At 28.6% G+C, this 22,109-nt stretch overlaps 3 protein-coding genes and 1 long non-coding RNA gene across 7 annotated transcripts; 1 reads left to right on the top strand and 3 right to left on the bottom strand.

The window, feature by feature from the left end:
• The first annotated feature begins 277 nt into the window (after positions 1-277).
• LOC108846163 (protein BIG GRAIN 1-like D) lies at positions 278-1,576 on the top strand. The gene has a single exon (XM_018619387.2). The coding sequence runs from the start codon at positions 348-350 to the stop codon at positions 1,401-1,403; it is 1,056 nt and encodes a 351-aa protein (XP_018474889.2). The 5' UTR covers positions 278-347; the 3' UTR covers positions 1,404-1,576.
• Positions 1,577-5,336: 3,760 nt separating this feature from the next.
• On the bottom strand, positions 5,337-5,822 carry LOC108845637 (S-protein homolog 3-like). The gene has a single exon (XM_018618812.2). The coding sequence runs from the start codon at positions 5,802-5,804 to the stop codon at positions 5,337-5,339; it is 468 nt and encodes a 155-aa protein (XP_018474314.2). The 5' UTR covers positions 5,805-5,822.
• Positions 5,823-8,623: 2,801 nt separating this feature from the next.
• LOC108836500 (S-protein homolog 4-like) lies at positions 8,624-9,112 on the bottom strand. The gene has a single exon (XM_018609655.2). It carries the CDS (start codon positions 9,092-9,094, stop codon positions 8,624-8,626), a length of 471 nt encoding a protein of 156 aa, XP_018465157.2. The 5' UTR covers positions 9,095-9,112.
• An 11,281-nt stretch (positions 9,113-20,393) lies between these two features.
• LOC108838785 (uncharacterized) lies at positions 20,394-21,695 on the bottom strand. Of its 4 annotated transcripts, none has more exons than XR_008943622.1 (3): positions 21,626-21,695; positions 21,358-21,487; positions 20,394-20,901 (listed from the first exon to the last, which is right to left on the bottom strand). It is a non-coding gene; the product is annotated as an uncharacterized LOC108838785 (long non-coding RNA). The 4 variants fall into 4 exon arrangements; XR_008943624.1 differs by having other exon boundaries at positions 21,358-21,505; positions 21,626-21,691; XR_008943623.1 differs by having other exon boundaries at positions 21,358-21,523; positions 21,626-21,689.
• Between the last annotated feature and the right edge of the window lie 414 nt (positions 21,696-22,109).

Here is a 22,109-nt window from a genome sequence, read left to right as displayed (position 1 = left end):
AAGGAAACATGTGAGAGAACTGAAAAAGACGCAAAACAGGTACAGTTCCTTAACCTGTCCTTGTCTAGACAAAGCAATGTGGGTGTAGTAGAGAAGTCATTTTGCTTAAACTTAATCACGCACATGATTTTAATTAAAGTAATCAAGATCTTGCTAAATGCTTAATTGAAAACCGCACTAGTGTGGTCCATCTGGTAAGTCTAAGTGAACAACACGCGCTGAGATCGGCCATTTATATATATATAACCCCTCTCTGTGTTCTCTCTCATTCGTCGTCTTCCTCTCTATCTTCCGACAAAGAAGAAAAAAACACCAAAACAGTTTTGTCTTCTTCTTCAGAACAAATCATGCATAGAACCAAAGCACAGTCCACAAACCCGTCATTCTCCTCCACTCTCCTCGATGAAATCTACAATTCCATCGATCATAAAACCCAAAAGACTCACCCTTTTGTCGGCTCTGTTAAGAAACAGAGCATCGGCGTAACCAGATCAGTTCCTGACCGGAAAATCCACCAAGATCGGTTCTTTGGCTCTGTGTCGTCTTCCTCTGATTCCAGCTCAAGTATCTTCTCATCTTCTGACACCGAACTAAGTCACGGTAAGAAGATAACTTCTTCGAGGCCGTTATGTTTCGGCCCAATTAAGACGAAACAGAGTAAAACAGAGGACAAAGCTCTGTTTCACCAAAACAGAGCAACCCGAGTCTCCGACGACTACGATTACGCCTCTGACGTCCCCAAGATCACGAGATACGATGGGAATTGGGAGAACGCTCGAACCAGAAGATCTACAAAGAGCTCGAGTAATCAAAAGAAGCCAAAAACTCCAGCTTCACCTGGAGTACGAATCGTTAACTTCATCAATGCCTTGTTCAGCAAACAATCAACGGCGGTTAAGAGTTATCCGCGGAAGACGAGCTACGACGATTCTGAATTCTACAGGAAACCAACTGATTGTTATCCATCTACGACGTGTTCTTCAGCATCTTCCTTCTCCAGGTCTTGTCTTAACAAACGCTCCGAGAAATCATCTGGCCGTATCAAACGAAGCGTTAGATTCTCTCCGGTCAATGTGATCGTCCCCGAGAGCAGATCTTACGTCGAAGCAGAAGATTATCTCAGCAGCGGCTATGTTAGAAAGTCGGTGAAGAAGAATGTGGAAGATGGGGGGAGGAGATCAGTGGAGGAGATTGCGAGAGAGTTCTTGAGAGATTATCACAAGAAACATGAAAATAGTTTGGTTAAGAATAATGATCTCGAGGAGTATGAAGATGATGATGTTGCAAGTGATTCCAGTTCGGATTTGTTTGAGCTGGATTTAGTTGGAACTCATCATCATCATAATCTGTACGAAGATGAACTTCCTGTGTATGAAACCACTTTTGCTGGTTTGATCATGTGAAGCTTTGTTACTTTTCTTTAGGTTTTCGATTTTATTTTAAAGTTTTAGTATCATGTTATTCTTTCTCCACGTCTGTGTTTGGTTTTGTAACTACAATATGTCGTCTTGTAAATTTTGTGCTTGTAAAAGTATGATCCGATCATATTTCTCATAATATATAATATGCCCTTTTAAAAAAAGATAAATATATAATACTAATAAATATTAACTATTTACCTTAACATTTAGCCCAAAAAAACATTAACTATTTCTAGTTTTTCACCTGACATAATGGTTAGGTTTAGATATACAGTAGTTCAATATGCGTTTGTTCTGTTCATGAGACAATTGTCGGGTATGAACAAACACTGTTATCTATCTTATTAAAACAGAAACATTTTGTTGGACCTAACATTTATTTTGTAAGTTTTTAAATTAAATACACCTTTATACTTTATAGTTAAACCTACATTAAATCACTAATGTTCCTTTCTTTATACTACTATCCATGTTTCCAAACAATATACTTATTTCTTTATACTACTATCAATGTTTCCAAACAATATATTTTTATACTACTATCAATGTTTCCAAACAATATAATAATTAATCTTAGTTATTTTATATATATCATTTTCTCTTAAAATTTTGTAGAAACGTTATAATTTCATAAATTGCAAAATAATGAACTTTAAAATTTGGATTATAAGATTACAAATTATGAAACTATTACAATTTAAATCCAATTAGATTACATATCGGTTATCCATCAATTCAATCGATTAGTCTCGGGTTTTAGTGATTTTTTTAATATGTATATTTTAAAAGCCTAAATTGAATTGTCAGATCTCCGGATTAACCGGTATAATCACAATCGGGTTGAATTTAAAAACACTGATTTAAATGCAAAAATATTTTAAATACACACTCTTTGAAAATTACCAAAATATTTGTTAAATTATTAATGAAATTTTTCATCGTAAAATATTCCGCGCTTCCAAAGCGCGGGTCAAAATCTAGTTGAGATTAAAAAACTTAACAACACTTCAACTTTGACATGTAAATATTGATACAAATGGCCATTGTAAAAGTAGAGAATTTTGAGTTCCAGTCCGGCGGTCCTGACCACAATCAAATGAAGAATTAAAAAATTATAAATATAATCTCAAATTGACAAAAAAAACATTTTTTAAAGTAAATTGTTTACGGGCCCCTAAAATTTTATGTGGTCCAGTGACATTGACGAAATTTTTTTCGATCCGTTACGTGCACATATAAATGATTTGTGGAAAGATCATATGATACTAGTAATTGATAGTGGTTGATGATCCCAAAGCTCCAACTTACTCTTTTTCTATGTTTTAAAGCTATCACATGCTTTAAATCCAAATTTTCATTAATGCAAACACTTTTAGGTGATTTGAAGTTCAAACCATTATGAAAATCTACATATGATGAGCTTCTTTTCCTTAGATCAAACGCATAAAACAGAAATCATCGTTAGAGTAGTTGCAAATTAATTAATTATGTCAATACTTTAAAGATTTCAAGTACTAACTAGTAAAAACTGTGTATTTATTTTAGTTACCTGGGAGACTTACTATATTGTTTAGTATATAAAATTCAGCTTCAAGCCTTCAACTATAAATAATCACTAGACCTTGACCCGTCCGACCGGACGGGTGTTTATTTTATATTTTTAGTTTTTTTGTTTATATTAAATGATGAATTTACGATATTTTAAACATAAATTTTAGACTAAAAATAAAATTTGGTAGTAATAATAAAAAGTTAAAATTAAAAATTTAATTAAATATTCAGATATAAAATTTAAATTTTCTAACTAAAATAATATAAAAGCGGGTCATATTTTTTTAATTCTAAAATCTTAGCATCTCTTATAAACAAATAAAATAAATTTATAAAAATATAAAATATATAAACATATTTAGAACTATAATTTATATTAAAATAAATTTATTAAAGAAAATAATCTTGCGCTGTTGTTATTTATTTATAGATTCGACCCGTAACTGTATAAATATTTTTTTCACTTTAATTTTTTCTGTGTACTAATGATATAATATATATATGTACATTAAACTCTATAACATTATTGTTAATATTACATTTTTAAAAATATTTTTTTATTTATTATGTTAAATAATTATTTTATGATTTTAATTGTCTATTATATCACAGTATATCATATAAACAAATCCAATATTTATAATTAATTGAACTTATATTTTGAAACCATTATACTAATAATATATGAATAAATTATTTATATTATATTTATATGTTATATAAATTGATTATGTTATGTGATTTTAATATTTAATAAGTTAATACAAAATATATAGAGAAATCGATTTTGGTTAATATATGATTAAGGAAATTTATTATTTAAATTAGAAAAAAAATTAAATGTTTAAATCTATTATTTAAATTCAAATTAGGAAAATATACATTTATTAATCAGAAAAGACAACAATAATTAAGGAATCTAAATTAGAAAAGACAACAATAATTTTGGAAAACACATTAAATAAACTGAAAAAGACAAGCATTAAAATAGGAAACTTAGTTAATTCTCAGTGGCATGCCATTGTAAATATAACTGAAAATTAAGGGGTATTTTTTATTGGGTACTTCTCTTTTAATAAGATAGATGTCAACTAAAGTCACGCATATTTATATAAGATATATAAAGCGTGTCAAATAATAAAACATAGAATCGATGATATGTGAAAGTGTTTGTTATGTATAAAAAAAGAAGAAAAAGAATCAAGAAATTCGATATCCAAATGAGAAGCAAAGGGTTTATTTAAGCGGATTGTGCAAAAAATATTAAAATTTGCAGAAAATAAAGAAAAGAAAGTGTAATTTTAAAATAAAGTGAAAGTGTTGTAAATATAGATGAACATGAAGTACTGATGCTTCAGTGGGAACAGAGAAAGTCGAGAGCTTTTGCTTTACTTCTCCTTTTTTTCACTTTGATCATCTTTAAAAGTTTCGATTACAATCTTCCACATTACTTCTCTCAACAACAAAAGCTAATTTACATAAATAAATATATATCACACGCACGGTTGCCGCTTCAATTCAAACTTAATATAATAAAAAAACAATCGAAACTTCAAACAATGCATCTTTGGTTTCCTATAGTATACTTGTATTATCCATCCACTTATTACTTACACCATTAATGGAGTATATAATAGAAATTACTCAATTTTAGTATAAAATATAGAAAAAATAATACTCCACTAATGCTCTAAGTAAATAAATTATGCTGTATTGGTCGAATCAATGTATAAAGGATACACAAATAATACATATAGATGTTCGAAACTAGGCATGAGTTGGAGGGACGGTCCGGGCTAGAGAGTTAAGAGAAAATTGGAAATTAATTGGGGATTAATTTTGAAAATATTTCTTAACTTTCGGATATTCATATGCATTTTGTATTTATTTTATAGAGATAGACCAAAGTATCATTGTGGTTTAGTAGTATGTTATACTGTAAACTCGTAAATACTTCATCTTCTTCTTTGTAGGGCTTCCATTTACACTGTAAATTTATTCCAGCGCAGCCGCATATCATTTTAACGTAACCGATCTAGTTTTCTGAGTTTTCTTATCATTTGCGTTACTTAACATATAGTTGTAAACACCTAAGCACATAAAAACTTGAATTATTTTGATAAACCAGATTTGTTGGCCGAGTTTGATAGAATCGCTACTGAGAGTCACCTCATGGCGTCGCAGCACCGCAAAATCGGCCGATTTGGCCGCGTGTGCGAACATGATACATATTGCATTGGTACCACATGTGACATGTCGGGGATATTAATTCTTATATAAGGTTTCTTCACAATTGCCTAAATGATTATGAAACATTATCCAAAAATTTTCTTTGCAACACAAGAGAAATAACAATAAGAAAACCTATTCTTTTCGTTTCCCGTTCCAATAATAACATATATCAAAGAGATTACTTGCTTGATTGAACCTGCATGGCCCATCTTTACTTATATCCCAGAAACAGTAGATACATGGAGTACGCCTATTAACACCATCTCTAATATCATCGTATATATCAAAGTGTGTTGAGTGTCCTTGAGGCCATGTGAAATGACAAGTAAAATACGTCGTCCCCCATATATTTGGTCTAAACGTAAATGACCAAAACTTATGCTGAGCTAGAATTTGGAGGCCGAGATCGTCGTTTGGGGACTTACAATGGAGGTTTAATGTCGAACCATCTCCGAGGCGATTTGTGATCCTCACTACTGATTTACGAGAAAAGATATTTGGATGAACATCTGAAGCAATGGTTTCCGCTTGTAAGAGAGTTATTTGGATGAGTAGAAATATTACTACCACATGAACTCGTGTTCTTTGGACATTTGCCATTTTTAAAAGAATTGAATGTTGCGAATGATGTTTGTTTCTTTTGCATTGGTATATATAACAAGTCTTCGATGAGATGTACATGAAGACATTGATTGTGTTCCAAATTGTAATCGGCTGAATATATTGTATTGCGTTACAAAAAGAAAGAAAGAAAAGAAAATATAACATTATATTCACAATCTACTAGATTTTGACCCGAGTTTTCAAAGCGAAAAAAAAAATTATTGACCAAAATTTTATTGAATATTAATTATAAATTTTGTACATAATTTTGCAATTTAAATTTGTATGCATAACTAATATTATGTATGTTAAATGTTAGAGTTGAGAAAAATTATGATGTGCGTTATACATATTTGTGCGTTTTGAACATTTATTGAATCAGAGGAATGTTGATGAATGTTAACGGTTAATTTTGAGAAGAATTATGATGTGCGTCAATAATCGTTATACATATTTGTGAGTTTTGAATACATTTTCTGTAACAAAGTAATATTAATGGTTTCTGGTTTAGAAAAGGAAATAAATATTATGCATTGTCCATTCAACAATCTAATTCTAGTTCAATGTGCTCCGATTTATTTCTAAAAATTGTGTTTATGAATAAATAGTATACAATGTAAAATCTGAATAAGGTTAATTTAGTATCCATGATCTCGGTTTAGAGAATATTAATGTTAAAGCGTTGTCAATTTAAAGTTGGATTAGTTACTCAATTAAGGTTTCCAATATGGATTTCAGTTTTTTGGATATTTTTCTAAAATTAGTTTATTGAAAATAAATAGTATCTAAAATAAAATCAGAATATAGTTAATTATGTATGTTCTGGTTCAAAGTTTAATCAAATCTACAATTAATTTTAAAAGTAATTCAGGTTTTAAAAATCTAAAAAACCTGTATTGGCAACTTTAGTCATTGTAATAGTTTTATCTATTTACCTTTGCTTCATGGAAAAGTTAATTTAAATAACAATATTTAAAATAAAATAAAATATTTTAGGGTAAATGTCTATGTTCTAAAATCTGTTTCTTTAAATTTGTATTTTTATTTTACTTGATTATAAATGTTATAAAATTGATTTAGACACCAAATCGATTATAAATGAAATGAGTTTTCTACGATAATTCAAAAAAAAAATTGGTTAAAACAGACATTTAAACGTCAAGGTAGACGCTAAGAGTCTAAGTATCATCTAACGAATTTTGAATATTGATCACACAAACTCATTGGCCAAATTTCATTTCATGTTGTTTATTTAACACACTTCCATACATGTTTTTCTTCACAATTACACACAAACATATATCCAAATTGAAATGACAAATGATTATATTTAAATGGTATATTCGTATCTTATATTTTGTTTCTTTGTTTCCCCAGACGATTATAAAACACTCATTCTTTACTAAAATTTTCATGCAACACAAGAAAAAATAATAACAGTAATAAGAAAACCTATTCTTTTCGATCTCCGTTTTAATAATAACATACATCAAAGGCATTAGTAGCTTGGCTGAACCTGCATGGCCCATCTTTGCTTTATTTGACCAGTGGATACATGGAGTACGCCTATTAACACCATCTCTGATATCATTGTATATATCAAATTGTGTTGAGTGTCCTCGCGGCCACGTGAAATGACAAGTAAAAAATGTCGTCCCCCAAAATATTTGGTCTAAAGTCTAAACGTAAACGACCAAAGCTTATTCGGAGCTAGAATTTTGAGGCCGAAATCATTTCCTGACCGGAAACTTCACTAAGATCGGTTCTTTTGGCTCTTTGTCGTCTCCTTCTGATTCCAACTCCAGTATCTTCTCATCTTCCGACACTGAACTAATTCCACGTTAAGAAGATAACTTCTTCAAGGCCGTTATGTTTTGGCCCATTTAAGACAAACCAGAGAAAAACAGAGGATAAAGTTCTGTTTCACCAAAACAGAGCAAGAAGACTGATCGTCCCCGAGAGCAGATCCTATGCCGAAGACGAAGACTACCTCAGCAACGGTTACATTAGAAAGACGGTAAAGAAGAATGTGGAAGATGGAGGTAAATGTGATCGTCCCCGAGCGCAGATCGTGAATGTACATATTAAATCTTAATACAATTACAACAAGAAAAACAAATAAAGAAAGAAAGTGTAATTTTTTGACCAAAAAAAAAGAAAAAAAAAAAAAAAAAGACAGTGTAATTTAAAATAAAGTGAAAGTGTTGTAACGATGGATGATCGTGAAATACTACTGATGCTTATTCCAATGGACACAGAGAAAGTCGAGTGCTTTTGCTTTGATCATTTTTAAAAGTTTCGATTACAATCTTCCTCGTTACTTCTCTCAACAACAAAAGCTAATTTACATAAATAAATATATACCATACGCACGGTTGCAGCTTTACTATCCAAACTCCTAACTATAGTCTATACATGTCGCAGTTATAAGTGAAAATTTGTCTACGGCAATTTTTTTAAAAATTAGTCTAGACATCATCTACATGTTCGATTAGAAGCTAATCTTTTACAAAGCATCTAATTATCATCTATATGCTCTTTTGAATATTTGATTACACAAACAATTCGCTAGCCAATTGCATATCCTATTGTTTAACACACTGCCATGTTTTTCTTCACAACTACTCATAAACGCAAATCCAAGTTGAAATTATCTAAATGATTATTAAATTGATATATTTTCGTATCTTATAATATTTCGTTTCCTTGTTTCTCCCAAACGATTATGAAACATTCATTCTTTATTAAAAACATTTCGTGCCACACAAGAAAATAAAAAGTTCAGAAAACACAAGGAAAATAATAATAAGACAAAACTATTGTTTTGGATCCCCGTTCCAATAATAACATATATCAAATGCATCGGTTGCTTGGTTGAACCTGCATGGCCCATCTTTACTTATATCCCAGAAACAGTAGATACATGGAATACCTCTATGAACACCATCTCTGATATCATCGTATATATAAAAGTGTGTTGAGTGTCCTTCAGACCATGTGAAATGACAATAAAATACTGTCGTCCCCCAAATATTTGGTCTAAACGTAAACGACCAAGATTTATTCGGAGCTAGAATTTTGAGACCGAGATTGTCGTCTGGGGACTTGCAGTGGAGGTTTAATGTGGAACCATCACCGAGGCGATTTGTTATCCTCACTATTGATTTAAGAGTAGAGATATTTGGATGAACATCTAAAGCAATGGTTTCAGCTTGTAAGAGAGCTAATCGGCTGAGTAGAGATATTATTATTACCACAAGAACTTGTGTTCTTTGGATGTTTGCCATGTTTTAAAGAATTGAATATTGTGAATGATGTTTGTTTCTTTCGCATTGGTATATATAGCAAGTCTTCGATGAGATGTACATGAGGACATTGATTTTGTCCCAAATTGAAATTGGTTGAATACATTGTATTGTTGTTACAAAAAGAAGAAAATAATATATAACACTGTATTGAAACAAAGGAATATTCACAGTTTACAAGATTTTGACCCATATTTTCAAAGTGGATTTCTTTTACTGACCAAAATTTTATAAAATTATTTATAAAATTTGTATATAATTTATACATAATTAATTTTATGTATATTAAATGTTTGAGTTTTGAGAAGAATTATGATGTGCGTTATACATATTTGTGCGTTTGAACATTTATTGAAATAGAGGAATGTTGATATATGTTAACGGTTAGTTTTGAGAAGAATTATGATGTGTGTTAATAATCGTTATACATATTTGTGAGTTTTGAATCAATACAATTAAAACAGAAGTCTATATATTGGGGACAGAAAAAAACTAAAATCAAATCAGAGCTAAATTAGAAACCAAATTCCAAATATTCAAAATACAGTTTATATACTTTAAATAGTTTTAGAATATATTTTTTTTTTAAAATCAAATATTCTAAAACTACTACCAATAAACCGAACTACCCAAAAAAAGATTACCCTACTATTTTTATCCAAAATATTTAAAAGCATTTTAATTTTATGCTAGAATAGAATCACCTAAATATTTTTATCAAAAATATCTATATTTATCTGAACTATCTGTTATCTTATCCAGAAATTTGAAAAATATCATTTTACCCCAATTACTCTAATTTTCCAAAAAAGAATTATACCATAGTTGAATTGAACTCGAAATTTTAACAGGTTCCTAACATTGCTATCCAAACCAAAAATTAAATCCAAATTCATAAATAATCGAACGTTTCCTATATTTCTTGAACCGAAAAAATAAAAAACATATTTTTATGTTTTGGTAACAATTATATTTTTCTAAAGATATTTTTATGCAATAATTTTAAAAGTAATATTAGATATAGAAATTTTGTATCAAAAAGATTTTACTAATTTATCACATAACCGAACAAAAATATATCCACTTTATATGTTTAGAAAAAATTATGGACAATATAATTGGTAAATCTAAAATCTTTCCCAAATACAAATTTCAAGTAACAAAAAAACTTTAGCTTATTTAAAATATAAAAAGGTTATGTGAGACATTGTAAAATTAAAATTGGTCATACTGCAACGCACTATAACATTTATGTTTTGTTTCTTATTCTATATAATCAAACCATATGACTTATTTACAGTTTATAGAAAAAATCCACAATTCATATACCGATATTTTTATATAATTAAGTAACAAAAAACATATTCGTGTAACTGAACTTGATCATGTGACAGTTTATATAATCAAAATAAAAAATATACCGATTTATTTGTAGAAAAAACAACAAAAAGTCTATCCGCGCTTTTTAAGCGCGGATCAAGAATCTAGTACATTTATTTAACAAAAGTAATATTATGGTTTCTGGTTGAAAAGGAAAATCAATATTTACGCATTGTCCATTCCAAGTTGGATTATTCTTATATTATAAGGTTTGAAATATGGATTTTAATCTAATTTTGGTTCAAGGTGTTCCGATTTATTTCTAAAAGTTATATTTATGTATAAATAATATAAAATGTAAAATCTGAATATGGTTAATTTTGTATTATCTCGGTTTAGAGTTTAATCGAATCTATCATTAATTTTCAAATAAATTCAAGTTGCAGAAATTTAACTAAAATAAAGAAAAAAGAATACATATGCAAATTACTTGTTCCAATTATAACATAGGTCAAATACATTTGTTTTTTTGGTTAAATCTGCATGGCCTATTCCGGTCTATATTCCACGCACACTCGACACATGGGTTACTCTTACGAACACCATCTCTGTAATCTTTATAAATATTAAATGATTATCCTTCTCGAGAGCACATTAAACGGCAATAAAGGAGGGTTGTTCCAAAATATTTGGTCTAAAATAAAATGACCAAGGACTATCCGGTTGGAGAGTTCTGACGCCGAAATCGTTATTCTTAGACTTACAATAGAGGATTATTGTTAAGCCACCACCTAGACAATTGCTAATTTAATTTGTTCTTTCATAAAAATATATAAATGGTTCGCCATATTGTATTGAAACAAAAGTATATTACTGATTTATGGTTAAATATCAATATTTAATGCATTGTCCATTTAAAGTTGGATTAGTCCTATATAAGGTTTGCAATGTGGATTTCAGTCTTATTTTGGTTCTCCTTGTTCGGTTTTTTTCTAAAAAAAACATCCAAAGTAAATTATCACGGAATATGGATAATTTTCTATGATTACAGTCCAGAGTTTAATCAAATCTATCATCAATCTTTAAATAAATTCAGGAATGTAATAAAATAAAGAAACTATATATATATGTAAATTACTTATTCCAATCATAACATTGTTTGACAAATCTATTGTTATCAGCTCTGCATGGCTGACTACGGTTTATATTCCACCGACATAAGTAGCATGGAAAATCCCCACCATCACCATCTCTGTTATCATCATAGATATCAAACCAATGGGATTCTCCAGCCCACTTAAAATTACAAAAAAAGAGTGTTACCTTGAAAACAGCTGGTGAAAACTTGAACGACCAACTGCTATCCGGTGCGAGAGTTTGGACACCGAGATCGTCATCCTTAGACTTACAATGGAGTGTTAGTGTTAAGCCATCACCAAGCTTATTGGTAATCTCCACCTTTCTCTCCCTATCAAAAATTTCCACCCGTGACGCCGCCAAAGAGACGAATATGGATATGACCATCAGATAAATTTGCAATTTCTTCATTTTTGCTATACTTTTTAAGTTCACAGTGTATTCTACGAATATTATTTGTATTGGTACTCATAGTAAGCCTTTGATATGCCCATCTCGGTGTTGATTCTATTTTGGAAATTTATAGGGTCAATAGTACAATGTATATTGAAACAAAAGTCAAAGCTAATACTTAATTAAAATGTTACATATCACTTTAAAGATTTACATTAACATATATATAAATATATTTTCCCATAAAAGATAAAGTCATTGATATTTCTTTCTGTTTTGTTTTAGATTTGAAAATTAATCTGACACTACGTCAAAACTATTGGTTAGAAATCTTGTAATGTATCTGATTGTGCTACCAAATTAAAATGTTGAGATATGTTTGTAAGTAACTCTAACAAAAAAAAATTAAAAATTTATAGATACATATATTGGTTCAAAACTTTATACTCTGAAAAAATAAATCTAAAACTATTCGAAATGGAACCAGATTCAATAAGAATTTAAGAATTCAATAGTTTTATGTAAATAATTCTTTTAGATATTTAATGTAATATTAAAATTTTGCATTCAGTTAAAAAAGTTTAGATCCAGTGATTTCATGTGTTTAATTTTTTATACTTTTATTATTTTTTTATCGTTCATCAACACTTCCATACATATTTTTCTTCACCATTACTCACAAACGTAAGTCCAAATACATTATTTAAAAAGATGCTGTATATTCTATTACCTTGTTTTGCCTAAATGATTATGAAAAAATATTATTTATTAAAAATTACTTAACTAATATTTTCCTTTGAAACACCTGAAAAACAAAAATTATTCTTTTGGATCCCTATCTGAGGAATAAATTAATCAACGGCATTATTTTCTTCATTGAAATGCTCAAAAATCGCTAGGTGGTAAGTAGACGCTTTATATGAAATTGTTGGTTTCAAAAAATAATTTAGATCTGTTACGATCATGCGCATTACCGGTTTTTTGAACACTGAACTTGTAGCCTGTTCTTGCTAATGGTTGAATATCAATATTTGGGGATCGTCAATTTAAGTTGACTTACTCATACACAAGGTTAGCAATATAGATTTAATCTGATTTTGGTTCATTTTTAAGTTTTTTTTTTCTTTGGAAAATCTGTTTATAAATAAATTATATCCAAATTAAAATCTAATCGATTATGAATAATTTTATATGATTTCGGTTAAGATTTTTGTCAAATCTATCGTTAATTTTCAAAGATATTTTAAAATCTACTAAAATAAATAAATTAGGACTGGGCACATATCAGATATCCGAAATTTTGAAGGTATTTTTGATTTTCTTTGTATGTTACGAATGTATAATTTTTTATCTTTTTTTGCTTCAGAAAAATACGAATATACGGAAAAAATGGATATCCGAAAAATTAATAGATATTTGCAGATATTTACGAATACTTACTAATATCTCATCCGTTTTGATTAATACAAAAAAATTTAAAATTTTGATACAAATTTGTTTTTTAAAATATTTTTATACTAAGATGACAAAGATGTTGAATTTTCATTCTTACAAGAAAGTCGTCCAACAGAAAAATAAATCTTTAATATTTAATTATAATTAGACGATTTCAATGTAAATCATTTCAGGTTACTTTTGCAATTTAAAAATAGAACTTAAGTATCTAATTTTATCTGGATGACTTACACGGAAGTCTTTCGGTCGACGTCAAACATTGGATAGTACAAAAGACTATGTTTAAATCGTTTATCGAAAGACTTTCGTGTAAGTCGTTTATCGGAAGATTTCCGTGTAAGTCGTTAGGATAAAATTAAATATTTAAATTTTATTTTTCAATTGTAAAAGTAATCTGAAACGACTTACACATAAATCATCTAACTAAAATTAAATAGTGAAGTTTTCTTTGCTGGACGACTTCTTTATAAGTACTAGATACACTGGATAGATATAGTGTAATTGGTTCACTACATTGTATTGAAACAAAATTATATTAATGCTTTATGGTTGAATATCAATGTTTACCCAATTGTCCATTTAAAGTTGGATTAGTCTTTATAAAGTTTGCAATATATATGTATTTCAGTTTTATTTTGTTTCACTTTGTTCGGATTCTTTTTTCTAAAAAAAAGCATATGAAGTAAATTTATCATCGAATATGGATAATTCTGTATGATTACAGTATATAGTTTAATCAAATCATGAATTTTCAAAGAAATTCAGATTTCAGAAATGTAATAGTATATATATATATATATATATATATATATATGTAAATTACTTATCCCAAACATAACATATGTCATATCTACCGGTACTCTCCTGAAATCTGCATGTAAAACCACCCTGACTACCATTGTATATATTCCACGAACACAAATAGCATTGCTTATCACCAACATCTCTGTCATCATCATAGATATCAAACCAATGGGATTCTCTACCCCACTTAAAATTACAAGAAAAGCGAGTTGTGCCAAAAAATGCTGGTGTAAACTTGAATGACCAACTACTATCCGGTGCGAGAGTTTGGACACCGAGATCGTTATCCTTAGACTTACAATAGAGTGTTAATGTTAAGCCACCACCGAGCTTATTGATAATCTCCACTGTTCTCCTCCCACGAATACCTTCAAAAAGCTTATTGGTCATCTCCACCGTTCTCCCCTCAATAATAGTTTCTACACGTGACGCCGCCAAATGGACGAATAGGGATATGACCACAACAAAAACTTGCCATTTCTTCATTTTTGCTATACTTTTTAATTTCAAATTGTATTCTACAATACTATTTGCAGAGATACTCATAAGTAGCCTTTGATGAGCCCATTCTATTTGGTAATATTTAGGGTCACTATTACAATGTACATTGAAGCAAAAGTCAAAGCTAATACCTAATCAGAATGTTACATATCACTTTACAGATTTACATTAACATATATAAATATATTTTCCCATAATTGTTTAATTCATGGTCTAGTGAATGTGCATCGCTAAAAATCTTATCATAAAAGTTAAAATCATTTATATTTTTTTTTAGGTTTCCAAATTAAACTGATACTATGTCAAAACTATTGGTTAGAAATCTTATAATATATGTGATCGTGCTACCAAATAAAAATGTTGAGAATATTTGTAAGAAACTCTAACAAAAAATAAATTAAAAATTAATAGATACATATATTGGTTCAAAACTTTCTACTCAGAAAAATCAAATCTAAAACTTATCCAAACGGAATAAGATTCAATAAGAATTTAAGAACTAATTCCAACAGATCCAATGATCCACACCTAATATGAAAACATGAATATGTAAGATCAGAGGCGGACCTACCTTACGTAAGAATAAAATTGCACCCACCCACAATTTAATAACCAATCTAATTTGTTAATGTCACACATATATATATATATATATAGAGTGTACATCTAATCTATTAAAATAGAAGTACAAATAGAAATTTACCCTTAAACTATCTATTTAATTACATCTAATGCCACCAAGATAATAACTATTAATTTAGTACAATCATTTATTACTATAATTTACTAATTATTAACCGATTAATCAGTGAGCCAAACAATAACAAATAATGTACTTTGACGTCAAACATCTAGACTCTATATAGAGAAATTGTGTATAGAGAAAATTTCATATTTTTAATTTAGGTGAATAATAGCTAGTTTATAACCTAACTTATTTCAAATACATTTGCCTAGAATAAACAATTATTTCATCATCAAACAAACCTATGGTTTGAAATCAACACTATTACACATACACAAACTCAATTGCATATCAAGAACTTTGTGTTGTCACATCAAGAATTTTTTTTTGGATATAGTATATAGTTTTTATGTTTACACATTCATTATATTAAATATATCAATATTTCGTTTATAAATTAATCTATAAACTAAATCATATCATTAAGTACAAAAATAATATAAATTGTTTGTTATAACCAACCACCTTCTTAATAATAAACATACATAATGATTTTCGACACAAAATCTTAAAAATTGATTTCCAAAATTAAGTATGACAAAAATCCGAATACAAAGAATTTGACTGAATCCAATCTGAAAATAATGTCAAATCCAAACTGATTAAATATCTGAACATGTTTAAAATTTTGGTATCTAAAAAATCAGAACCGGATCCGAACCAAATATTTTGAGTATTCAAATATATCCAATCAGACTTATATACTTAAGTATATTAATTAGTTTTAGATTTAATATCCAAAAATATACAAAATATATAAGATATTTTGATGTTTTCTAAACTAATTGAAAATATATACAAGTAATCAAAAACAAATATTTAAAATTAGATTAACCATATATTAGATTAAAATTTAAATATTAGGAAACTGGATATATAAAATGAACAACCAGAATATAATTTCATATATACTATCACATAAACGGAAAATATTTTAATCTTTTAATTAATAAAATATTTAAAACATGAATATTCCTTTTATTAGAAAAACTTCATAATAGTAAAACAAATGTTCTATTACAAAATAGTAGAAAATTCCAGCGTTAAAAAATAATAAAAGTTTAACTAACCAAACATGGTATACTTTTAGATATTTTTAAAATAATATGAAACATTTTATTGTAAAAATATTATCTGTGAATTATTTTTTAAAAATTAAAGATAAAATAGCATCCAATACCGAATTATTCATTACCAAGAATTAAAAATGTTTAACATACAAAATACATGTACGTAATAAATTAATATCACCAACTGGCACGTTATAATGTAAAATATAAATATTTATAAATATGTAGTTTCATGCATATATACATTATTGCTTCTATACGAAAGAATATATATATATATATATATATATATATTATCGGTTATTATTATTGACTGTTAAAGGCACGATAAATTATCTTGGATATCTTCTATTAATTTTTTGTGTTTAAAAATACACATTAAATATATATTTAAATATTTTACATTCAATCATATAAAACAAATTTTAGACAATATCAAAACTAAAGAAAATACCCGCACGGACGTGTGGATCAAAATCTAGTCTGGGTTAAAAACAAAAATAATTTTTTACAAGTCAAAATAGTTTTTTAAACACTAGCTAAATCATTATAATCTCTTTTTTTTAAATGATGGAATATTTTTTTCTCGAAAATTAAAAAAAATAGAATACAATCAATATATGTGATATTTATGAATAACTTTTATGGACAATTTCACGACAAAGCTTTTTCTGTAATACTTGGACCGACGGAAGATTCTGCACGTACGACACTATCAATGGACACATTCTCTTGCAGGATGCGATCACAATAAACTCTGCATGCAACACTCTGAAACTTTCAATAAACGTTCATCCTATAATCTACAAGAAACTGTATCCTCTAATCTATTAAAATAGAAGTACAAATAGAAATTTACCCTTAAACTATCTATTTAATTTACATCTAATGCCACCAAGATAATAACTATTAATTTAGTACAATCATTTATTACTATAATTTACTAATTATTAACCGATTAATCAGTGAGCCAAACAATAACAAATAATGTACTTTGACGTCAAACATCTAGACTCTATATAGAGAAATTGTGTATAGAGAAAATTTCATATTTTTTAATTTAGGTGAATAATAGCTAGTTTATAACCTAACTTATTTCAAATACATTTGCCTAGAATAAACAATTATTTCATCATCAAACAAACCTATGGTTTGAAATCAACACTATTACACATACACAAACTCAATTGCATATCAAGAACTTTGTGTTGTCACATCAAGAATTTTTTTTTGGATATAGTATATAGTTTTTATGTTTACACATTCATTATATTAAATATATCAATATTTCGTTTATAAATTAATCTTTAAACTAAATCATATCATTAAGTACAAAAATAATATAAATTGTTTGTTATAACCAACCACCTTCTTAATAATAAACATACATAATGATTTTCGACACAAAATCTTAAAAATTGATTTCCAAAATTAAGTATGACAAAAATCCGAATACAAAGAATTTGACTGAATCCAATCTGAAAATAATGTCAAATCCAAACTGATTAAATATCTGAACATGTTTAAAATTTTGGTATCTAAAAAATCAGAACCGGATCCGAACCAAATATTTTGAGTATTCAAATATATCCAATCAGACTTATATACTTAAGTATATTAATTAGTTTTAGATTTAATATCCAAAAATATACAAAATATATAAGATATTTTGATGTTTTCTAAACTAATTGAAAATATATACAAGTAATCAAAAACAAATATTTAAAATTAGATTAACCATATATTAGATTAAAATTTAAATATTAGGAAACTGGATATATAAAATGAACAACCAGAATATAATTTTCATATATACTATCACATAAACGGAAAATATTTTAATCTTTTAATTAATAAAATATTTAAAACATGAATATTCCTTTTATTAGAAAAACTTCATAATAGTAAAACAAATGTTCTATTACAAAATAGTAGAAAAATTCCAGCGTTAAAAAATAATAAAAGTTTAACTAACCAAACATGGTATACTTTTAGATATTTTAAAATAATATGAAACATTTTATTGTAAAAATATTATCTGTGAATTATTTTTTAAAAATTAAAGATAAAATAGCATCCAATACCGAATTATTCATTACCAAGAATTAAAAATGTTTAACATACAAAATACATGTACGTAATAAATTAATATCACCAACTGGCACGTTATAATGTAAAATATAAATATTTATAAATATGTAGTTTCATGCATATATACATTATTGCTTCTATACGAAAGAATATATATATATATATATATATATATATATTATCGGTTATTATTATTGACTGTTAAAGGCACGATAAATTATCTTGGATATCTTCTATTATTTTTTTGTGTTTAAAAATACACATTAAATATATATTTAAATATTTTACATTCAATCATATAAAACAAATTTTAGACAATATCAAAACTAAAGAAAATACCCGCACGGACGTGTGGATCAAAATCTAGTCTGGGTTAAAAACAAAAATAATTTTTTTAAAAGTCAAAATAGTTTTTTAAACACTAGCTAAATCATTATAATCTCTTTTTTTTAAATGATGGAATATTTTTTTCTCGAAAATTAAGAAAAATAGAATACAATCAATATATGTGATATTTATGAATAACTTTATGGACAATTTCACGACAAAGCTTTTTCTGTAATACTTGGACCGACGGAAGATTCTGCACGTACGACACTATCAATGGACACATTCTCTTGCAGGATGCGATCACAATAAACTCTGCATGCAACACTCTGAAACTTTCAATAAACGTTCATCCTATAATCTACAAGAAACTGTATCCTCTAGGAATCTAACCCCAAACATAGTGTGGAAAGAGCCAAAGTATTTCCATGGTCAAAAATAATTAATATATGGATTATAAATAGAAAACAGAAAAATATTTGATAAATAACTAAGTTTTTATATTCTTATAGATCGATCGATAGACACGGGGTAAATGACAATCGATACATACGACATCATATCGATTGATACATGCGACAGCAAGTAGATCGATACATGCGACCGCATATCGATCAATACCTTAATCTATGACTCGCCATAGGTGTGTTCATCGGTTCTAGTTATTAGATGGTCGTAACGACAGTTGGGCTATTGCTTAGTTAGATTCTTTAATATCATGCAAGCATCTCACATAGGAATCATACCTCTATAATCCTGATAACCTGAATAGTAACCTTAGATCTAACTCCTTTAAATCGTACTAGTTAACCTTTCCAATTATCTTGAGTAATTGTCATGCTCAAACCAGTTTCCTTGTTTACTTTTATTTCACTGCAATTAGTAATTTTCAGCCTAGCTTAGTTATAATAAGATCTATTGATTCCTCAGCTCCTTGTGGATTCGATCCCTAAATACTACAATTGACCTCTTTTTTTTTTTTTTTTTTTTTTTTGTTCTTTTTTGTTTTTTTTTTTTTTTGATTAACCAGGTCGGAGGTTCGGGCTTTCGGCCCTAATCCCCCTACCTAGGCCCGGAGCCAGCCTGCGTCTGTACCTGTTAAAGCCCTGGACACTCCTCCCACGGTGGATCGAACTCAGGAGCGCAACACCACCAACGGCTGCGCTTAAACCAACTGAGCTGCCACATCCGTGGTGTTTAAAAACTACAATTGACCTCTTTTGATGAGAGTAATATTGCTATAGGGTAATTTGAGCAAATATCATTTATCAACAGATTTGGATGTAACGGTATACAGAAATGTAAAAATTAGGAAAGTCTTTCGTGAAATATATATTTGTACTACTTGTTGCCTGCCTCAGTATCTATATTTCAGTACTATTTGGTTTCCCTAAAGTATATAAATGCATACGTGTAAGAAAGTGATATGGCAAAAAGACAGCAAATCAAATGAAATATGACTGCAACCTTTAACAAAAGTGTTCCTGTTGATTTCTAGCCTTTGACGTTGACGTTCAGCTTTAATAATTTGATATTTTTTTCCGTATAAACAACTATACAATCTAAAGACTGTAAGATTCTTTACCGTGCCTTCTTCTCAATTCCATTTTTCTCTCAAACATAGACTTCAACCTAGGAATTCTGCAACCATTTGCAGCTTAATCTACACTGAGAGTAATTTGTGGGCTCAGCAACAAAGAATACGCAGTGCTCATGCTAATTACTCAAGCATCATCAGTCAGGAGCAATGGCCTGAAAACTGAAACTCGTGGTGATGGAAATGGGCTAATCATATACTCTTCGATGGTCTTTTGTTCTCCATGCAGTCTTGTTATTGCAGGAAATAATAGACTCACATCAACCCTAGAGCTTGAATAGGCATCCCTCACCATCACATATACTGAGTTGTAAATCTGGAAATAAGAGAAGTCATCTTACATCTTTACCTGAAAAGTAAAAGTTCCAAAAGATATATTGAATAAGAATTATTACTTGCATGTCATGAAAGAACGACTTTTGATGTATTTTGTATAACATGAACCACTATTGCAGCACAAACTCTGTTCCAATACTAAATGCACCAATTCACAACCAATTTATAATTAGAGAAAGCCAGGTAATTAGGTTATGATCAACAAATAATGTACTTTGACGTCAAACATCTAGACTCTACATAGAGAAATTGTGTATAGAGAAAATTTCATATGGCTTGAACTGACATCTATATTGCATCCCTCTTCTCATACACATAAAATATATGCAATTGTTGCATTGTGCTTTTTTCTTCCTATATATTATTGTACCCTAAAGGCTTACTAATTTTGACTCTTATTGTGATTTCACTTTCATATTAAAAATATTAGTGATAACATTTCAAATCATTAGTGAACAACATAAATTACCTGACTGGAAATCTGACAATTTAGGCTAGAATGAAGTTTTTGCCTCCATCTTTCTGAGCTATAATGATTCCTTCTTTGTCAGTTGCTTTGGTGCATCATTGTTTTCTTTTTCTTTTTGCTTCTGCTCAAACTGGTGTTTGGAAACACACTTATCATCCCATGCATTCTCGAACCCGAAATATCAGCATAAGAGGATTCAAGAAGATACAAACATTGTATCTTCAATAATAAGTTTCTCAGAGGACAGAGGGGAGTAAAAGAATTTTACCTGGAGTTTCGTGACCAGTTGCCTTCTAAAACAACACGTGACGGGAGTGTGGAACTCCATTTATGGGGAATTTTCAAAAATACCACTTTCAAAGTACCATTATTCATCTTTACCACCACTAAAGATACATTTTCAAAAATACCTTATTTATTAAAATGGTAAAAACTCTTATATCTTTGTTTTTATATGCTTTTCAAAATTTTAATCCCAAATTCTAAATCCTAAACCTCCAATTCTAAACCCTAAACCTAATATCTTCAACTCTAAACCCTAAACGATAAACTATATACCCTAAATTCAATATCCTAAACCCTAAACCCTAAAATCTAAACTATAAACCCTAAATCCTCAACTCTAAACCCTAAACTATATACCTTAAATCCTAAAACATCAAATCTAAACCCTAAATCATAAACCTTCAAATCTAAACCCTTCATCAAAAGTAGTGGTAAAAGTGGTTAGTGTAAACATGAAAAGTGGTACT

The sequence above is a fragment of the Raphanus sativus genome, chromosome 3 (genome assembly GCF_000801105.2).
Source record: "Raphanus sativus cultivar WK10039 chromosome 3, ASM80110v3, whole genome shotgun sequence".
Classification (NCBI taxonomy): domain Eukaryota; kingdom Viridiplantae; phylum Streptophyta; class Magnoliopsida; order Brassicales; family Brassicaceae; genus Raphanus; species Raphanus sativus.
The sequence above is the reverse complement of the archived record's forward strand: the minus strand, read 5'-3'. Positions and strand labels throughout refer to the sequence as shown.

What these genes read in the sequence shown, in the direction of transcription:
- LOC108836500 (XM_018609655.2), bottom strand. Translation starts at nt 9,094, where the DNA reads ATGGCAAACATCCAAAGAACACAAGTTCTTGTGGTAATAATAATATCT.
- LOC108846163 (XM_018619387.2), top strand. Translation starts at nt 348, where the DNA reads ATGCATAGAACCAAAGCACAGTCCACAAACCCGTCATTCTCCTCCACT.
- LOC108845637 (XM_018618812.2), bottom strand. Translation starts at nt 5,804, where the DNA reads ATGGCAAATGTCCAAAGAACACGAGTTCATGTGGTAGTAATATTTCTA.